General features: G+C 43.2%; 1 protein-coding gene across 1 annotated transcript; it reads left to right on the top strand.

Annotated features, from left to right (window-relative positions):
• The first annotated feature begins 9,427 nt into the window (after nucleotides 1-9,427).
• Nucleotides 9,428-12,615, top strand: CLDN3 (claudin 3). Its single transcript, XM_040338290.1, has one exon. The coding sequence runs from the start codon at nucleotides 9,870-9,872 to the stop codon at nucleotides 10,512-10,514; it is 645 nt and encodes a 214-aa protein (XP_040194224.1). The 5' UTR covers nucleotides 9,428-9,869; the 3' UTR covers nucleotides 10,515-12,615.
• The last annotated feature ends 8,780 nt before the right edge of the window (nucleotides 12,616-21,395 follow it).

The raw sequence follows: 21,395 nt of genomic DNA, 5'->3' as shown, positions 1-21,395 counted from the left end.
CCCTGGCATGTTTGGCAATGGTGGCCATTTTATTTCTGACCACCCCCCGCAGGTCATTCATTTTGTTAAAGATGTCCTTGGGGGTCCTCACCTCATGGCCAAGGGCATTGACCTGTGCCGTCACTTTTCGTAAAATTTCGTCCTTTTTTACTTTGCTAGTGTTGCCACTCTCAGCACCATGGAGCCTGGCTTCAAAGCGCTCCATTGCTGCAACATAAACTTCCCTCTCAGCAGGGCTGTAGTTTTTTTTTTGGTGGTCTTTCCTTGGCCCTGGCATAGCAGCAGCAAAGTGTAAACTCCAATAAGGAAATCCAAGGGAGTCACTTTGCACTAGCTGGGCGATGCTTGAAGCTTTTATACACTGGGCCGGCCCAACTCAGCATGGATTTACGCCTATTGTCATTGTGCGCATGCGCAGAGGGCGGGGCACGTCCGGCGCATGCGCCGTTCTGTCTGGACACGCCCACATCCCTCCTACCGTCACTTGCGCCTACTTACGCCAACACATTTAAGTTACGCGAGCGCAGCGTAGGACGCAGGTGGTTCAGGAATATGGTTCGGCTCTCGCCAAGTTAAGCCGGCGGTGCGCATCGGAGATCCGCTCCGCCTCACTAAATATGCGCCGATCTACGAGAATATGGGCCATTGAAATCAAGGAAGCACAGTCATGAATAAGTGCTATCAGCATGAAATACGTTTTCTGTGTTTCTTTGCTCCCACTGTGTCTACATTTGCTGTAAATGGCGTTCTGAAGATTTTTTTATAAAGTGGATGCAGTTTTCAAGTGTGCAGCCCTTTGGATTCTATTGCACTTGTTCCATACATCTGGATGAGCGGTTCTGAATGTACAGGAAGTGAAAGGGACTGTTTGGCAGACCCACCTGGAGCAGCAACATACATTTTTTATCACCACCTTGAGGTTAGAAGAAAGAATCCACACATTGATAGCTGTTCAGCTATTTACTGAACATATTTACTGAACATAGGCAATTACATATACATATACAGTACATTCTTCATTCATTCCAGGGGTGACAGCACATTATTTAAGGCTACATACAGAATGTAAATCAAAGGATAACCAAGGCGAGGAGACCATACTGTACCTTTTAGGGGGGTTTGACTCCAGCATCCCATGCAAAGCTGATGTTAGTAGTCCTAATTTGTCCCGTGTCTTGCGTCCCTGCTTCCCCCTTAAGAGGAAGCTAAAACCAAACTTCACAGACTTGGTCCTCCAGACTTTCCAGTACAACCCAGGCAGACTCCCACCAAAACTATTTATATTTATATTTATATCTAAGCCTACTTCCCAAGATGACCAACACTGGCATAAGGAGGGCTGGCACTACCCAGGGTCACACACCACTACTACTCTGCTATTCAACCAGCCTGAGGAGTTAAAGAGGATCAGTGTGGCAGTGCTCAGGGATACTGACTAGTTACAGTATGAATGTACAAAAAAAACTTTTTTTTTTTCTTTAAGATTTTTTTTTACATATTCTCATCAGAGTAGTAGTTTTTTACATGGTTATTGCTTAAAACAGTGATGATCACTGTTATAAGCAATCGTTTTAACTCCCATGAGTGGGTTTCATTCATGACAGCTTGCTTACTATTGTGATCTGTGATTGGCTACAGCTAACCACATGGTAAAGGGTGGCAGGTACCATGTGATAGCTATGGGCCAATCACAGCCTCACAATAGTAAGCATGTAGTCATGCATGGAAGTCATTCATAACCGTGTTGTTTACATTGTAATCATGTGATCGTTATGATTGGTCATAGCAATCACATGATTCCTCTGGCCGCTCACAGCGTGCATGTACCGATTGCCATGATCCACTGTATCACTCAGTACGTTGCGGTGCCTGCAGCTACCGCTCGCTTGCAGTAAATATACTGTGGGTAGGCGGCAAGGGGCAGGGCCGATCCTAGGGTCACAGGCGCCTGGGTGCAGAAATATTTCTGCTGCCCCCACATGGGTGTCGTCATTTTACTAACTCCTCCCCTTTACAAATGTTTCTATGGCAATGACTCAACCACAGAGATGCTCTCCCACGAAGTCTTCATTAACCTGGGATCCTTACATGATCTCTTAACAATAAACACAATACAGGAAGAGAAGCAAAGTACTTTATTGGGACCTGGAGAAGGGCCTCTGTGATGGGACACAGAGAGGGCTTCTGTTAGAGGGTCTGTTAGATGTTCGGCGCCCCCACCTCTGCAGGCGCCTGGGTGCGATGCACCCTGTGCACCCTGCCTAGGATCGGCCCTGGCAAGCGGTCAACTGACTCGATACCAGCATATTCTTCATGTTCCTAAAAAATTGTGGTGAAAAATGAGATTACTGTGAGTGAGTAACTTGAATAGCGCTACAATTGCGAACTAAATTGCCTCAAGGCGCTTTGCATCCAGTGTCGTCCTGATCCTTCAGAAGAGGTGGGGCTTTAGTTTTTTCCTAACTATGGGGTGTCTTCTTTCTGAAAGTGGGCCATCTTGGGGGTGTTGGAACTGTACTAAGATTTTGTTTGTTATGTTTTTTAACAGAAAGAAGGGATGCAAACTATTGTGGTGCATTACCCCATGCATGTTAACATATGTCACATTTAAATAGGCTTATAATAAACATAACAGGTATGGACTTGTAGCATTTTATTCAATTCACCATAACACACATATGACCCATATCTGTGGATTATGATGTGCTACAACACCTGTTGTGCGCTTGATAGGTGCATTGAGCTGTCATTCAATGAAACCACAATGCACTGAGAGCCGGCGCTAGCGCAAGGCAACATGTGCAGGGAACAGGGCGGAAAATTGACCGGTCGCCCGCCAGATCATCGAGATAGTAGAGTGTGTGTCTGTGGTTGGGCTGCCGCATCTGAAGGACGAGTCCTGTCCCCCCGGTCCCCACAGCGGCGCTGACCTGTGCAGTCACTATGACTGTCACTCAGTCTCAGTGTGTGTGTCCTTGGTTACGCGGCGGCGCCGCCTACGTCCTACGTCAGTGAGTGACGTAAGTGGCCCAGCCCTTGGTTCCCTTGGCCGCGCACTCAGCCGCATGATGTGAAGGAGCGAGGGCTGCAGGAGGCGGAGCAACGGACGGACCGGACCCGCACCAACAGGCAGTGCAGCCTGCGGTGTCATCCTGGAGGCGACGGCGACCTGTTGAGGGACGGGAGCCGCCCGGTGCACAGGTTGTTCAGAAACAGGTAAGGGGAAACGACCTGTTTTAAAATTTCCTGTTTAAAAAAAAATGGCACACTGCACTGCTGGGATTTGTAGTCCTCTGTAACTGCTGGTATTCTGCATTGCGTTTTCTATAATGTATTGCTGGGATTTGTTGTTCCTCTATAGCTGCTGGTATTCTCCATTGCGCTGTATAATGTATTATTGCTGGGATTTGTAGTTCCTCTATAACTGGTCAGTGGTAATCTGCATTGCGTTTTATATAATGTATTGCTGGGATTTGTAGTCCTCTGTAACTGCTGGTGTTCTGCATTGCGTTGTATATAATGTACTATTGCTGGGATTTGTAGTTCCTCTATAACTGGTCAGTAGTAATCTGCATTGCGCAGTATAATCATTATACAGCGCAATGGAGAATACCCCCAGCTATAGAGGACTACAAATCCCAGCAATAGTACATTATACAGCGCAATGCAGAATAACGCCATCTATAGAGGAAAAAATGCACCTTCGCCTGAGTTGGCAAAAATTCTTGCATCGCCCCTGAATGCACCGCACCTAGTTTTAGTGTGTTTTTCTGTGCAATCACCGAAATACAATAGTCTAGCTGTGTCCTTATAGCCCCCCTGTTGATAATTGGAATTTGAACTGCAAGTTCAGCTAACACTCCTCTCCTACACCCAGCTTGTATGAGGTATGGTGTTGCTCCTTTATTTTCGCATTGGCTTTGCTAGATCTGCCAAGAGCTGCAACTGTGATCACACAGTGTGAGCCCTGGCTATCAGAGTTCTTCCAAATTTTTAAGTATGAATGGGTCTTTAGTATGTTGCTATTAGCAATCAAAGGGTAACCTAGGTGTAGTCTGCGACTGAACTCAGGTAACCCATAAAAAAATGCATGTCAGTTTATATTCAAAGAGCTAATTTACATGTGCAGCCATCACTGCCTCCCCTTTTAAAAGCAATGTGAGGTGGATGGCTGTTCAGAGGCATTTGACAGGTGGTTTGGAGGCAATGTTGCAAACATTGGAAGCCTGCTGCACCACATCAAAGCTGCACGCATTATACATAGTTGGTTGAAGCACAACTGCATTCACTCAAAAGGGTCACATTTGGCAGGGTACTGTACTGTACAGTTCCTTGTGTAGCAAGGTATTACCCTTGCAAGCATCCTAAAAGACTGAGATTTGTGCTTTGAATATAAGTTGGCTCCCTCTGGTGTTGGTTTAATGCTAGTTTGTTACAACTTGTTTGGTTCAGTTACCCAGAGACAAAGACTCTTTTATAGTGGGTAGCACAGAGACTACGTTGCCCACAAGGCTACTGTGCTACCAGAGGGCAGTGCGCCATGCATTGCTTTATGGGAGGACTTATTTAAGATGAGCGCGCCCTCAGCTTTCTCTCTCGGGACGCCATCTTCAAGCCGGCAGGAGGCCTGTGCTGAGACCTGCTGAAAGTTTCCTAGGCCCGAGGAGCCTGGGCCTACAGTGACTGAGGACGGATCGCCTAGCCAGAGAGGGATCCTTGCTACAGCCTCGCTGATCAGACCAGAGATGGACTGGTCTACATTCCACAGCATCCGGAACCACCTGTCCACGGCACCTTGTGAGCAGCTGCGCGGAGGACTGGGGATCACGAGTTACAGAGAGGTTGAGAGCCAAGTGGAGTACAGACGGAGCAGCCCAGAGAGGAAAGGCCTCATTTGGTGAGAGGGCACTTGCCTATCCACTTAGTTAAAGCGGGAATTCACCGATAAATGATGTTTTTTGCTCTTTTAACCTTAGATGGATGCTCATTTAGTCTAGGGGAATCGGCTAGTTGTTTTAAAATCCGAGCATTACTTACCGTTGTAGAGGGCGATCTTCTCCGCCACTTCCGGGTATGGGTCTTCAGGACTGGGAGTTCCTATTTTGATTGACCGTCTTCCGAAAGGCTTCCGACGGTCGCATCCATCGCGTCACGAGTAGCCGAAAGGAGCCGAACGTCGGTGCGGCTCTATACTGCGCCTGCGCACCGACGTTCGGCTACTTTTGGAAAACCGTGACGCGATGGATGCGACCGTCGGAAGCCTGTCGGAAGACTGTCAATCAAGAAGGAACGCCCAGTCCCGAAGACCCATACCCGGAAGTGGCGGAGAAGATCGCTCTCTACAACGGTAAGTAATGCTCGGATTTTAAAACAACTAGCCGATTCCCCTAGACTAAATGAGCATCCATCTAAGGGTAAAAACAGGATTTTACCAGTGAACCTCCGCTTTAACTGAGTCACAGGAAGTTGGGTTGTTTATAGTTCCATGTCATGTGCTGACATTTGCAGTGTCACAAGCAGGGATACACCTCTCCACCAAGTCTCACGTAAACAATAGAAAACACAACGTACTGCAATCACTTATATTAATCACATAAAGTCACAACGGTATGGCTAAAAAACACTAAAAACGCTATTGAAAAACGTTGAAAAAAGCTGAAAAAAGTTGCAAAGCTACTGGCGTTTTTATAACGTTATTTTAACGTCCCGTGTGCATGAGGCCTTAATGCAAGGAGCTTTCTTCCCAGTGACCTACATTGTGTTGAGGTCCTTCTTCCTGCTGACCACAAATGTAAGGAACATTCTCCCCACTCACTTCAAATGTAAGTTGCCCAACAGTGTTAAGCCTCGTACACACGATCGGACATCAAACAAACTTTCCCTTGGATTTTTGTCCAAAGGGAGTTGTCCGGTCACACCCATAGCATACACACGCTCTGACTTTTCTGCAAACTTTTCTAAAACTTTCCCAACATCACGTGATTTTTCTGCTCTTTTCTGCTCTTTACCACCACCCTTTGGTTAACTTCTGCTATTGTTGGTTGATTTTATTATTGGTTCTGAGCATGCGTATTTGCACTTTGTACAAAAGTCCGATGGCTTGCTGTCGGACTAGGCAACATCGGACTTTTGTTGTCGAAAAGTTTGTCCGTTTGCAGACCGAACTTTTTGTCCGATGAAATCCCGAAAAAGTTGGTCCGATGGAGCGTACACACGATCGGACAAATTTGAAAACTTGCAGATTTTGAAGTTTGTTGGCAAAAAGTCAGACCGTGTGTACGGGCCTTAAGAGGCCCCCCCCCCCCCCCCCAGTGACTACCCTGGAATGTGTAGGACCAACAATTAAAAATAAAGATGGTCCTTATATACTGTATAGATTTTTTTTTTTAAACAGTAAATGGGAGATCTGGAGTTTTTTTGACCCCAGATCTCTTAATGACCTGTCATGCTTATTTTTATTACAAGAGATGTTTACATTCCTTGTAATAGGAATAAAAGTGATCAAAAACAAAAAATTAAAGGGACAATGTAAAAATAAAAAATAAGTAAAATAAATAATAATAAAAAAAAAAGGTAAATCGCCCCCTCCAAGCTTGTGCGCAGAAGTGAGCGCATACGTGAGTTGCGCCCACATATGTAAACAGTGTTCAATGTGTTCACATGTGAGGTATCGCCACGATCGTTAGAGCACGACTTTGCAAGGGACTCAGCAAGGCGATCTCAACATGACTTGAGAGGCGACTTGCATTGACTTCAATACAGAAGTAATTTTGCAAGTTGCCTCTCAAGTCATGTTGAGATCGCCTTGCTGAGTCCCTTGCAAAGTCGTGCCCCCAAAGTTGTACAGGAACCTTTTTCTAAGTTGGAGCAACTTGCGTCGCTCCAATTAGAACGGTTCCATTGAATACAGCGGACCGCGATTTGGCAGGCGGCTGAGTCGCCTGACAGGTCGCCCCTGTGTGAACTGGCTCTTAGAGTGAGAGCAATAATTCTAGCACAAGATCTTTTCTGTGGCCCAGATTCACGTAGGGCAGCGTAAATTTAAGCGGGCGTAGCGTATCGTATTTACGCTACGCCGCCGCAACTTAGAGAGGCAAGTGCAGTATTCACAAAGCATTTGCGTCCAAAGTTACGGCGGCGTAGTGTAAATGTGCCGGCGTAAGCACGCCTAAATCAAATGAGGAAGAGGTGGGCGTGTTTTATGCAAACTAATCATGACCCCACGTAAATGACGTTTCGAATGAACGGCGCATGCTCAGTATCACGTTGAATTTTCGAAGTAAATTACGCCCGCTCAATGCTTAGTCGAAGTGAACGTAACCTACGCAAAGCCCCATTCACGGACGACTTACGCAAACGACGTAAAATACGACGCTGTTCGTACGTTTCCGACGTCCATACCTAACATGACTTACCCCTGCTTTATGAGGGGTAACTTTACGCCGGCGTATGTCTTACGTAAACAACGTATCTTGATACGTATTGTGAATCGGCGTATCTAGCTAATTAGCATATTCGATGCGTAAATATACGGAAGCGCCACCTAGCGGCCAGCATAAATATGCACCCTAAGATACGACGGCGTAGGAGACTTACGCCGCTCGTATCTAGGCAACTGTGAGGCGTATCTGATTCTATGATTCAGGCGCAGAGTTGCGACGGCCCGCACTCAGAGTTACGACGGCGTATCTGGAGATACGCCTTTGTAACTCCTTTGTGATTCCGGGCATGTAACTCTAAATAGGTAACCTGTAAAACAAATTTAAGTGTCGCCAATGGAGATTTCTTTATGTACCATAGTTTGTCGCCATTCCACGAGTGTGTGCAATTTTAAAGCATGACATGTTAGGTATCTATTTACTCAGAGTAACATCATCTTTCACATTATACAAAAACATTTGGCTAACTTTAATGTTTGTTTGTTTTTTTTAATTACAATTTATTTTAAAAAAAAATGTGCTTGAAAGACCGCTGTGCAAATACAGTGTGATATAAAATATTGGAATGACTGCCATTTTATCCTCTAGGTCTCTGCTATAGATATATAGATAGATAGATAGATAGATAGATAGATAGATAGATAGATAGATAGATAGATAGATAGATAGATAGATAGATAGATAGATAGATTGTTTGGGGGTTCTAAGTAATTTTCTAGCAAAAAAATACAGATTTCTACTTGTAAATAACAAATGTCAGAAAAAGACCTGGGGGTAGATTCAGGTACATTTGCCCTTTTTTTTACGTAGGCGCAGGGCACCGTTTTTGCCCTGCGCCCCCGCAAATTTTCTGCGCTACCCGCGATTCACGGAGCAGTAGCTCCGTAAATTGCGTGGGCGCTCCGGCAAAATGCCCGGCGTAAGCGCGCGCAATTTAAATGATCCCGTAGGGGGCGGGAATCATTTAAATTAGGCGCGTTCCCGCGCCGAGCGTAGTGCGCATGCTCCGTCAGGAAACTTTCCAGACGTGCATTGCGGTAAATGACGTCGCAAGGACGTCATTTGCTTCAAAGTGAACGTGAATGGCGTCCAGCGCCATTCACGATTCACTTACGCAAACAACGTAAATTTCAAATTTCGCGACGCGGTAACGACGGGTATACTTTAGCATTGGCTGCCCCTGCTATAGAAGGGGCAGCCTTAAGCAAAAAAACGACGTACGCAAACGACGTAAACTGCGTACGCAGGGCTCGCGTAGGGTAGTGAATCGGCGTTAGTATGCAATTTGCATACTATACGCTGATCACTACCGGAACGCCACCTAGCGGCCTGCGTAAGAATGCAGCCTAAGATATGAGGGCATAAGAGCCTTATGCCACGCATATCTTAGGCTGCAGTCGGCGTAACAAGCTCTCTGAATCAGGAGAAGTCGTTACGCCGGGGCAAATAAGCAATTGTGCTGCGTAACTATGGTTACGCAGGCGCAATTGCTACCTGAATCTACCCCCTGGTCTGTTTTTTAGGTTGGTGGTGCTCAGATGCAATGTAGTTCCGCTTTAATTACGATCCTCATTTTTTTATTGTATCCTTGTTAAGTGTAAAAAAACATGGATGTTACTATAGGCAGAAGTTCCAGCTTGTGCTTTCTCAGCTCCTAACACTTTCTACAGTTTTGTAATAAAGATTAGGAAAAACAAATTTGTTTTCCCAACTTTATCAAAGTGAAGTTTAATGTGTGAGTGCTGGTTGCTAAAGACCATAGTTTTGCAAAAATAAATATTTTACCCCTTTTGTGTAACAGCTAATAAATGATGCTGATATTTGCTATTTTGAATTGCCAAATTGTTTTATTCATGTGCACATTGGTAAATTGTGCTGATGATCTTATTAGAACTTGTTCACGTTTGTTTTCTGTGTCACTGCTTCTTTAAGATTCCCTCCCCCTCTGAGAGCTGTGACATCAGCTGCACCTGATCCTGATATAAAGGACAGGTACAAGGATCCGTTACACACCTGCCTGTCTCACGGAGCTAGTGACCAAACCCCGGAAAAGAAAAAAAAAAATAACATATTTTATGTTGACTATATTGTACTTACAGGGCTGACCTGGGCAGTCATCCAGAGAGAGCTTTCAGCCAGGAACAAAGCTGATCAAGCGAGAGCACCAAGAGGTACTGGAAAGCCAAAACATTGCTCCCGGCCAAATCAGAAGGTTGTGGAAGAAACTACACAGGAGCTTTGCACTGGGAAGAAACAAAGGCAATTCACTCACTAAGACAACAATCTAGGACATTTTCTGTGGTGAGTACTTTTCTTTGTACAAGTAAATAAAAGGCAACCGCCACAGCAGGAATTTCCTAAGGAGACCAAAACCCCAGTGCACAGATACTGCTCACTCTTTTGTGCATTTGATACATCTGGATTAGCATCATGTCTATGGGACTTGAGATATTAGGTGTGGCCCTGTCCATTCTCGGCTGGCTTGGTGCTGTCGTTGCTTGTGCGCTCCCAATGTGGAGGGTGACCGCCTTTATCGGAAATAATATTGTGGTGGCTCAGATTATTTGGGAAGGACTGTGGATGAACTGTGTCGTTCAGAGCACAGGGCAGATGCAGTGTAAAGTCTACGACTCCCTACTGGCTCTTCCTCAAGATCTTCAGGCCGCTCGTGCCTTAATAGTTATCTCCATTGTCATTGCGGTCCTCGGAGTCCTGATCTCCATCATTGGAGCGAAGTGCACCAACTGTGTTCAAGATGAGTCAGCAAAGGCCAAGATCATGATTGTCTCTGGGGTCATCTTTATTCTTTCTGGGCTCATGACGCTTATCCCCGTATCCTGGTCAGCAAACACAGTAATTCGTGATTTCTACAACCCGCTAGTCGTGGAGGCTCAAAAGAGGGAGCTGGGTGCCTCCATGTACCTTGGGTGGGCAGCCTCTGCTCTTCTAATGCTTGGGGGTGCTATGCTATGCTGCAGTTGCCCACCAAAACAGGAGAAGTACCCTGCATCTAGAGTGGCATATTCAGCAGCCCGATCAACAAATCCTGGATATGACAGAAAAGACTATGTCTGAAGAGGAAACAATGGACATGGAAGACTTTTGTAGCTCGAAGCTCCAAGACTTTCAATGGACACGGAAGACTTTGATATCAAGTGGCAAGAATGAGCAGGTGACGTGCTTATGGAGAGGAGTGGGAAGTAGACATGGCTGACATATAGACTTTTATAAACCTTCTTCTAAATGCTGTTATTATTAGTCCATTTTTTTTATATAACACATAATATACATATACAGCATTGGCTCTTTGTGTGTACGTGAATATACAGGAGACATGAATGGATGCTTTCTATTGTCGTGGCATTGGGTGAATATTCTTGAACTGGGAGGGGCAAGTCTTCCTGGCAGAGATGAGGTGGCTTAAGTAATATAACTCTTTACATCCCAAACTGTCGAGTGAACTGTCTACTAACAGAACAATGCACTGTTGTTTGATTATAGCACCATTACCCACTGGGGAACCTTACCTGCTTGTGGTTTCTTAAAGTTTAGAAAACACTAGATGAAGAAAATGCTGTTTTCACAAGGGAAGAAGGACAGTGCATGACTTTGTATATTAATATTTGAGAGCTAATAATAAATTGTTCAATATTTCTGCTATACATCGTGCACCATATTTATCAGACATCAACAAATCAAAATGTACAATTTAATTTGTTCTATGTCTTATAGCGGGAAAAAAGTTATTATAACTGGAGCACATTTATTTTGTTAACCATACCAACGAATCAGGTTTTAGAGCTTGGTTCTAAACTTGAAAACAAGCCATAAAATGAGATTGGTTTCAATGGGTAACAACTCTATTTTCTTGATCCATTGTTGATAATAAGTAAGCCTATGAGACTGGTAGATGTTCTTTTTTTTTTTACTGCCATTGATGATGAACAGTCAACATTTGCAGCCTCTCTAAAGTAGTTAACGTAAAAGATAAAAAGAACGCTATTCCAGGAATCAATTCAAGTGCTCGTCCTTGCTTTGTACTCGGTACAAAGCAAGGACCCTCGATCAGGACTTGATAAAAGTTTCCTGAACAAAAATGTTGCCTTGCTGTACAGGAATTAACCTACTTGCGTGCCTACTGGATTTGTTGTATTCTTCCACTCTTTACCAAGGCTACTTTGGGGTATTTATAGCAATGCGCATGCTCCTATTTGTGACTGCAGCTGTAGGGCTTTTCTACAATAGCCTGTCGAAATGTAATTGTAGAAGGCAAGAAAACCTTCCCAGGATACAGAAACCAAACCTGCTAAACAATAGCAGTTTATGAAAAATGCATGTTCTCCAGGACCTATACCACCTCTTATAGATCCAGTTTTACCAAATTATCTTAAAGAATGCTAAAAAAGCATGATTATTTTACCGTATGTTGAATGATACAATTTGATCTTACACACGTGTCATTAGTTATACTTACCACCCTGAAAAAAATCCTAAGTTTCAGTTTGTCTTACTTATTGCACGCCTGCTTTTGTTACCAAGAAAACATTTACTCTTAGGGATTTATATTTAAATTTATTGCCTACCCATTCTGTCCACCCCTTTCCCAGTTTATTTTTTTACAACATAGGCTTACTCTTTTAGAAAGCTATGTGGCAAAATAATGGGATTCCTGTTAATGAATTACAGCCATTTTTTCCATCCATAAATGAACTGGTGACACATTAATATGCACTCACTGATAAAAGAAAAAAAAAAGTTTCGAACCTTAGAGTTTAACTACTTTCAGTCTTATCACTGCCAGGGTGACCTACCTACCATCATGTCAAGTGGCGGGCTATTATGAAAGGACATAGTCATTTATTTGTGGCATTAGATCCACCATTAATTGACTGCTACAGTGTTTTCTGCAGTTGTGTTAAAAGCATGTTGAATATTCAGTTACAGTGAGACGTTAGTCTCCAACAGGCTTGGCAAGCCTACAGTTCTATCATGAATGGTGGATTTACAAAAGGGATTTTCAATATTTGCATTTTATCTGTGTAGTGTTGATGTACGCGTCCTGGTCTGGTTGAAGTGCAGTGGTTTGCTTTGCCCTGCTTAAACATTTCTGTTAGAATTATCAGTATGCGATCCACTTACGGTTCCCAACACATAATAAAGGTATATTTTTACTACAGCAAATGCAGACTTGCTTTTCAGTAAAGCAACTGGTACAAGCCTAATTACATTGAATGGTGATCGATTGCTGAATTATACTCCATTATAATCCTTATAGCTGCCTACTAATAAAAGGCAGACCTTATTGTGAATCGGGATTCGTAATATCCTAAAATTGTGGTCATGTGAACAATATATTGTTTTAGCATTGTGAAGATGTAATAGGTCATAATACGAGGGTCTCATAGCATAGCTATAAACTTAAAGATTACATGTGGTTAACAGCCATAGAAAGATGGTCAGAACAGGGCATTCCAAATACCAGCAGTCTTTACTGGACCCCAGTCGTGACCAGGGACTAAGGCCTCGTACACACGGCCGAGTTTCTCGGCAAAAACCAGCAAGAAGCTTGCTGGGTTTTTTTTTTTGCTCAGGAAACTAGTCGTGTGTACACTTTTCAACGAGGAAACCGCCGAGGATCTCGTCGGGCCAAAAAGAAAGCATGTCTTCTTTTTCCCCGACGGGAATGGGAAAATTTGGCTCGCCGAGATCCTCAGCGGCTTCACAAGGAACTCGACGAGCAAAACGATGTGTTTTGCCCGTCGAGTTTCTCGGCCGTGTGTACGAGGCTTAACAGAAGCCCCACAATATCATAACTGGTAGAAGAATGCTTTCAGTAATGAAAATTATCAGTATACTCAGGCCAGTAAAAATGCTGCCTTATTCTTTTTTTGTGTCTGCCAGAACACCTGGCACATGATCATATGCCCTAAAGGCAACACCTGTTCTTTGTAAATTAACTGTATATTCATTTCAATGCATTCATTTGGGAAACCTGGGCCTTGTTCAGGTCTACCAGTCGCTGTTTTTCACTGTAAAGTATATGAAGTGTTTCATAGTTGTCTATATAAATTCAAGGTCTTCTTATCTCCTGCTTTACAACAGTTCCAGTCTTTGCACTGGCACATGTGGCACTGAAGGGATAATAGACAAACAAAATGTTGCTCAACTGACTCCCCGTGACTTCACACTTTCTAATCGAAAAATTAGATTCATTGATATAGAAAACCTATTAAAATGTATTTACTTTGTAACTTAATACTGGTTAGAAGTACTGACCACCACTTTGTATCTTTGTTTGTGGTAAAAAAAACTTTTTAGTAAAACATGTACTTTTATCGTGAGTTTGATTGTTCTTTTTTGTATAATTTTATGCTTCTTTCCCTTGAAATTTGCTTCATAGTTATTTATTGTAAATTGAAATATTATATAAATCCAACACACGCATTAAAATTTCTCGCTGACCCCAAGATTGGCAATCTTTAAGGCTGGGTTCACACTAAAGCATGGAGCGGCTCACAGCAGAGGGTCCGGTGCGTCTCCATTTACCGGTTCAGCCCGAATTTTTGTTGATTTTGGACCTGAAACAGACCAGGATATGCACAGGACTCCGCTCCATAGAGAGGCGGTCACAATCTCCTGCTATGCAAATTGGATGCAGGAAACCCGCATCCAGTTTTCAATAGTGTGAACCCAGCCTATAAGTCCCTAGAATGAAACATATGAATCCTATATTTTACTAACAATAATTATAATGAATATGGAGCAAATGCATCAACTCCGGTATTAGGTTATGTGAATAAAATAGACATTACAACCTACTATGGCAGGGCATTTTACAGCTTTACCACCCTTAGAGCCTGATTTATTAAAGCGGAGTTCCACCCTAAAGTGGAACTTCCGCTCATCAATTGGCATCTTTCGGGGGAAGGGGGGGACAGGATACCGGTTCCGAGAGCTTCAGCCACGGATATTCACGTCACGGCTGGGGCTCCCTCCTTCTTCCTCGGCCGCCAGCCCAGTAAGAGAGAGGAGCGGACCTCGCGCATGCACAGTAGAGTTCCTGGCGTGAAGCTGGAAGGCTACACTGTTGGTTTCCCTTACCCGCAATGGCGCCAGCAGCATCCGACAGCTGATGGAAACATCAGCTGCGGGTGCCAACATCGCTGGACTCCAGGACAGGTAAATGTTCTATTATTAAAAGCCAGCAGCTGCGGTATGTGTAGCTGCTGGCTTTTAATTATCTTTTTTTTTTTGGGGGGAGGAACACTACTGAAAGCTGAAATGGGAGGTGACGTGATTCTGTGCTCAGTTTTAAAATATGCGGGCATGTAAAGAAGACGCTCCATTGTTTTCTCATTCCAATGGCATAACTATACAGGTCCAGGCTCCAATGTAAAATTTGGTCCAGGACCCCTTCCTATTTTGTCCAAAGCAATATTCCCAACACCCACATTCTTCAAAATGGCTGAAGAGTGAGTGGGTGCTGTAGAGACCAGAGCGGAAAGACTTCAATGCAAGAAATATGTCACTAGCATACCGAGAACCAGCAGAAGATAGCATTGGACCCTTTCGTAGAGTTCCCTGGTGTGCTGGGGACATATCTCTATTCTCTTGTCCTCCTATGTAGTGTCCCAGCTTCTGTTATTTTCCAACTTTACTGAATGACCACCCTTAGAGTCTGATTTATTAAAGCGGTAGACAGGTAGACAGGATAACACAGAGAATATGATTGGAGTGTGGCTGAAATAAGTAGCCATAGCTCAGGAAAGTGGCAAACTCTTCCTAGGCATCTCCTTCTGTTATACACACTTATGGGAGCTGTTTTACCTGCACAAGACTTTGTGTTTCTGTCCATCCAGATTTGTAATTTACATACCACCACATACAGTAGCGCTATCTGGAAGGGCAGTAGACCCGATTTTCCCTTGCAGCAGTTAAAACCTAATGCTAAATATGCAAATTTTCAATCCTCAACATCAGATGAAAACACTTGGCATCTAATTTCCAGAGCAGTCACCAACAGGCTTTCCAATCCAGCATTCCTGCCTCTCCGTCATTCAATACAGCATCATTCAACCGCTTGTCATGGCTATGCCCCCACATCCAGACTCACAGGGCCTGGAAAAGGTATGTATACAATTTATTTTTTATTTTTTAATGGTGTGTTGCATCAATATGAAAGATAAGTGGACAGTGGGTTAAGCTGTAAGAAACACTAAGGCCCCATTCATTTGTAGCTCGAAGCTCCAAGATGCACAATAAGCAAAACTCCATTTATTCCAAAGGCTCCTGTTCACGCCTAAGCATTTTTTCAGCTGTAGCAAAATGCCTGCCACCCTGAAAAAGTACATGAGCTTCATTTTAGGCAGATTTGAGTGTTTTTAGCTCTTAAATGCGTTTAAATGTTTTGCTGCACATTTTCCTGCCAAACAGCTGCTCTCCACCCCTAAACTCCTCCCCCTAGTGCTTTATGATTGGCTGAAACAAAAACACCTGAAGCTTGACTACACATGTAATACACTTCTAAAATGCTTGTATATGCTTGCAAAACTCTCAAAAAAAATGCATGAAAATCGCACTGCTCAGGTGCCTTACAGGGTTTGTTCCCCGTCCCCCAGTCCTTGGGTGTAGAGTGAAAAGATAAGAAGGACACTGAAGAGCTCAGTTGTCTGTCACCTTGTTCTCTACTCCTCAGTGTGGTACCTTACGTACACATGTGCACTGCAACACAATTGACTGGCTACTTTCCTCTCTCAAGCCTCGTACACACGACCGAGGAACTCGACGGGCGAAACACATCGTTTTCCTCGTTGAGTTCCTTGTTAGGCTGTCGAGAAACACAATAAGCCAATTTTCTCCATTCCCGTCAAGGAAATGGAGAACATGCTCTATTTTTGGCTCGTCAAGTTTCTCGACAGTTTCCTTGACGAAAATGTACACACGACCGGTTTCCTTGGCAAAAAAATATCTCCAAGCAAGTTTCTTGCTGGTTTTTGCCGAGAAACTCGGTCGTGTGTGTACGAGGCTTCACTCTCACTTAGCACTGCTGTACGGTGGATTGCAAGAGGCCGATAACAGGCCTAATTCAGGTACACACTGCATTTAAAAAATACATATAATAATTAATAAATTAATACAGAGCTGCATTAATTTGTGTTTTTGTGCTCGGAGTTAAGCATTAAACTTGTTACTATGGAGTTGATTTACTAAAGGAAAATAGACTGTGCACTCTGCAAGTGCAAATGCTCCAGAGCTTAGTAAATGAGCAGAAGCTGTGCCGACTTCCAAATTTCCAATTATGTTCGAGCAAATAGGCTGTTTTTTTATGTTCCTTGCATGTGATTGGGTATTCTTTGCAAAGTGAAGCTTTAACTCACTTGGAGAGTGCAATTGCACTTTGCAGTGTGCACAGTCTATTTACCTTTAGTTAATCAACCCCAATGTGTCCAGAAGGGGCCCTGGTAATGAGAGTTTTGTGCTTAAAGGGGAGGTTCACCCGCAAAAAAAAATGTAAGATTAGATTCATGCTCATTTTGTCTAGGGGAATCGGCTAGTTTTTTTAAAAACAAAGCAGTACTTACCGTTTTAGAGAGCTATCTTCTCCGCCGCTTCCGGGTATGGTCTTCGGGTCTGGGCATTCCTTCTTGATTGACAGTCTTCCGACAGGCTTCCGACGGTCGCATCCATCGCGTCACGAGTAGCCGAAAGAAGCCGAACGTCGGTAAGGCTCTATACGGCGCCTGCGCACCGACGTTCGGCTACTTTCGGAAAATCGTGACGCGATAGATGCGACCATCGGAAGCCTGTCGGAAGCCTGTCAATCAAGAAGGAACACCCAGACCCGAAGACCATACCCGGAAGCGGCGGAGAAGATCGCTCTCTAAAACGGTAAGTACTGCTTCGTTTTTAAAAAAACTAGCCGATTCCCCTAGACAAAATGAGCATGAATCTAATCTTAAAATTTTTTTTGCGGGGGAACCTCCACTTTAAATTCACAGGTCTATACTGCTTTTAAGAATCCTACTCTTACCACTGGATTCATCATTTACTGTTACAATTATTTAACGTAATATGGATTCTATGAGAGATATTAAAAAGGCAACGGGTTCAAGTCCACCAATAATGATGATTGAATCAGATGAATGATGTCTATTTTTGATTTGCCTAAAAATCTGCATGAATCGCTGTCTGATCTTCAGAAATGTACACATTTCCAAAATCCTGGAAAATTTAATTTGTGAATGTCTTGATTCTCTATAAACAAAAAAATCTGCAAACATATATTTTATTCAAATACCTGTATTTAAGGGGTAATGAGAATAATTATGAATCTAAGTACCAGAAAGAGAATGAATAGCAATGCAGGACAAAGCATATAAACCGGTGTGTTACCTAGTTTTGCATTAAAACATAGTAAAATGTGCATTCTAACCAGGGGTCAAGTCCTGGGGAAAAAAGTGTGGGAACTTCCACCCAAGATCCACTCCCCCACCAAAAAAAAAATGATACGCTCATATGCATAATTACTAAAACGCATGTTTTTTTTTAAGTAAGTTCTTTCTAAATCCTGCGATAACTCGCGGCAGACCTCCGCAATGTCTCCTGGGAACAATGACAAAAGCTCCCAGGAGACATTGCGGCATCGAGGAAGTGACGGAATACCCGCACACTACCCGATGAATCCATATACAGGAAGCGGCCAGTAACATAAAAGATTACTAAGGTTCGCCTGCCCCTGACAGTGAGGCATCGCCCTCAGTGAAGGATTGGCTCGGGCAGCTCGGGTGGCTCGGCTGCTCTAGTCCTGCAAAGGGAACTGCGTTCCTGCTGTAAAAAAAGTGCAGGAACTCCGTTCCCACGCGTTCCCACAGGACTTGAGCCCTGATTTTACCCCTCAGTGTTGCAATGCATAGGTGTCAAGAGAGCCCCTGTAAAGGCAAATCATCATCATGATAAGTGGTCAGTCTATCCAAATTAAATTAAGGTTATTTACTAAAGGCAAATCTACTTTGCACTACAAGTGCAAAGTGCACTTGGAAGTGCAGTCACTATAGATCCGAGCGGAACATACAAGGAGAATAAAAAACAACATTTTAGCTTCAGCAGAGCTTCTCCTCATTTCAAATCTACCCCTCACATTTACAGCAACTGCATTTCCAAGTGCACTTGCAGTGCAATTTCAATTGCACTTTGCACTTGTAGTGCAAAATGTATTTGCCTTTCGCAAATAACCCCCTAATTCTAGTAGGCTAATTCATCTGCTGGCTTTTAATATATCTGAGAGGACTCCAGGAAAGAGAGTTTCAATCGTCTCAAAATCAGTTCTATCTCTAGAACTACCCACATTGTGGTATTTCAACTCTTTTTATTGCACCATGATAATGGTTGTAGCCAGTGTGCACACCTGAAAATCCAGCACAGAGAACTCATCACAAGAGTCTCCAAAAGATATAATAAGACCACTTTCACACTGAGGCGCTTTTCAGGCGCTTTGGCGCTAAAAACAGCGCCTAAAAAGCTCACGAAAACCTATTTCCATTCAAATCAATGAATGCTTTCATACTGGGGCAGTGTGCTGGTAGGGCTGTGAAAAACTCCCCTCTCAATTGAAATGAATAGAAAGCTCTTCAAAAGCGCCTGAAAAGCTCTTCAAAAGCGCTCATTGTTTTTACTGGCAGCTTAGAAGCGCCTCAGTGTGAAAGTGGCCTTAGCTATACAGGGAGTGCAGAATTATTAGGCAAATGAGTATTTTGACCACATCATCCTCTTTATGCATGTTGTCTTACTCCAAGCTGTATAGGCTCGAAAGCCTACTACCAATTAAGCATATTAGGTGATGTGCATCTCTGTAATGAGAAGGTGTGTGGTCTAATGACATCAACACCCTATATCAGGTGTGCATAATTATTAGTCAACTTCCTTTCCTTTGGCAAAATGGGTCAAAAGAAGGACTTGACAGGCTCAGAAAAGTCAAAAATAGTGAGATATCTTGCAGAGGGATGCAGCACTCTTAAAATTGCAAAGCTTCTGAAGCGTGATCATCGAACAATCAAGCGATTCATTCAAAATAGTCAACAGGGTCGCAAGAAGCGTGTGGAAAAACCAAGGCGCAAAATAACTGCCCATGATCTGAGAAAAGTCAAGCGTGCAGCTGCCAAGATGCCACTTGCCACCAGTTTGGCCATATTTCAGAGCTGCAACATCACTGGAGTGCCCAAAAGCACAAGGTGTGCAATACTCAGAGACATGGCCAAGGTAAGAAAGGCTGAAAGACGACGACCACTGAACAAGACACACAAGCTGAAACGTCAAGACTGGGCCAAGAAATATCTCAAGACTGATTTTTCTAAGGTTTTATGGACTGCTGAAATGAGAGTGAGTCTTGATGGGCCAGATGGATGGGCCCGTGGCTGGATTGGTAAAGGGCAGAGAGCTCCAGTCCGACTCAGACGCCAGCAAGGTGGAGGTGGAGTACTGGTTTGGGCTGGTATCATCAAAGATGAGCTTGTGGGGCGTTTTCGGGTTGAGGATGGAGTCAAGCTCAACTCCCAGTCCTACTGCCAGTTTCTGGAAGACACCTTCTTCAAGCAGTGGTACAGGAAGAAGTCTGCATCCTTCAAGAAAAACATGATTTTCATGCAGGACAATGCTCCATCACACGCGTCCAAGTACTCCACAGCGTGGCTGGCAAGAAAGGGTATAAAAGATGAAAAACTAATGACATGGCCTCCTTGTTCACCTGATCTGAACCCCATTGAGAACCTGTGGTCCATCATCAAATGTGAGATTTACAAGGAGGGAAAACAGTACACCTCTCTGAACAGTGTCTGGGAGGCTGCGGTTGCTGCTGCACGCAATGTTGATGGTGAACAGATCAAAACACTGACAGAATCCATGCATGGCAGGCTTTTGAGTGTCCTTGCAAAGAAAGGTGGCTATATTGGTCACTGATTTGTTTTTGTTTTGTTTTTGAATGTCAGAAATGTATATTTGTGAATGTTGAGATGTTATATTGGTTTCACTGGTAAAAATAAATAATTGAAATGGGTATATATTTTTTTTTGTTAAGTTGCCTAATAATTATGCACAGTAATAGTCACCTGCACACACAGATATCCCCCTAAAATAGCTAAAACTAAAAACAAACTAAAAACGACTTCCAAAAATATTCAGCTTTGATATTAATGAGTTTTTTGGGTTCATTGAGAACATGGTTGTTGTTCAATAATAAAATTAATCCTCAAAAATACAACTTGCCTAATAATTCTGCACTCCCTGTAATGAAGTTTATCTCTCCAGCATCTATCAAATAGTAAAATATTTGTGGTTGACTGCCCCTAAGCAAAAGGCAAACATACAATATGTAATACCCTATATTTGAATAAGTCATCCAGAAATTCAGGTTTAGATTACAGAAAGTAAGCAAGACCTGGAAATGCTGGGAATTTCATAAGGAACAGGATGGTTAGTTTGCATATAATTAAGAAACTTTGAAATAATAGTCATAAGGCAGACTCATAAAACCAGTTGGATTTTAATTACCCAAGTACGTGTTTAGAGAACGCGTTACAATGCACGGAACTAGCACAATCTACAGGAAATTCTGTAAAGGTTTTGAAATAAATACTTGGTTTAAAATGTCGGCATGACACTTCTGATGTTTGAGTTTTCATTTCTTTTGAAGAATTTTATAGTTAAAGGACCACTAAGCATAACTTCAAAGATTTTAGTATTTTATGTATCAGAGATTTTAAAGTAAGCCTTGAACTCAGTGCTAAGAAGAAAACAAAAGCATTCATAGGGAAAAAAAAATTACATAATGTACTGATCTTTCCCCAAGATTCTATAGTTCAGAGGGGGACTTCATCTTGCCAGGGAATGCTGAGTCCTCTCATGGGACAATGCTGCAGGGTTGCCAACCGTCCGTATTTTTACGGACAGTTCGTAAAAACTGGC

Source organism: Rana temporaria, chromosome 2, assembly GCF_905171775.1.
Source record: "Rana temporaria chromosome 2, aRanTem1.1, whole genome shotgun sequence".
NCBI lineage: Eukaryota > Metazoa > Chordata > Amphibia > Anura > Ranidae > Rana > Rana temporaria.
The sequence above is the reverse complement of the archived record's forward strand: the minus strand, read 5'-3'. Positions and strand labels throughout refer to the sequence as shown.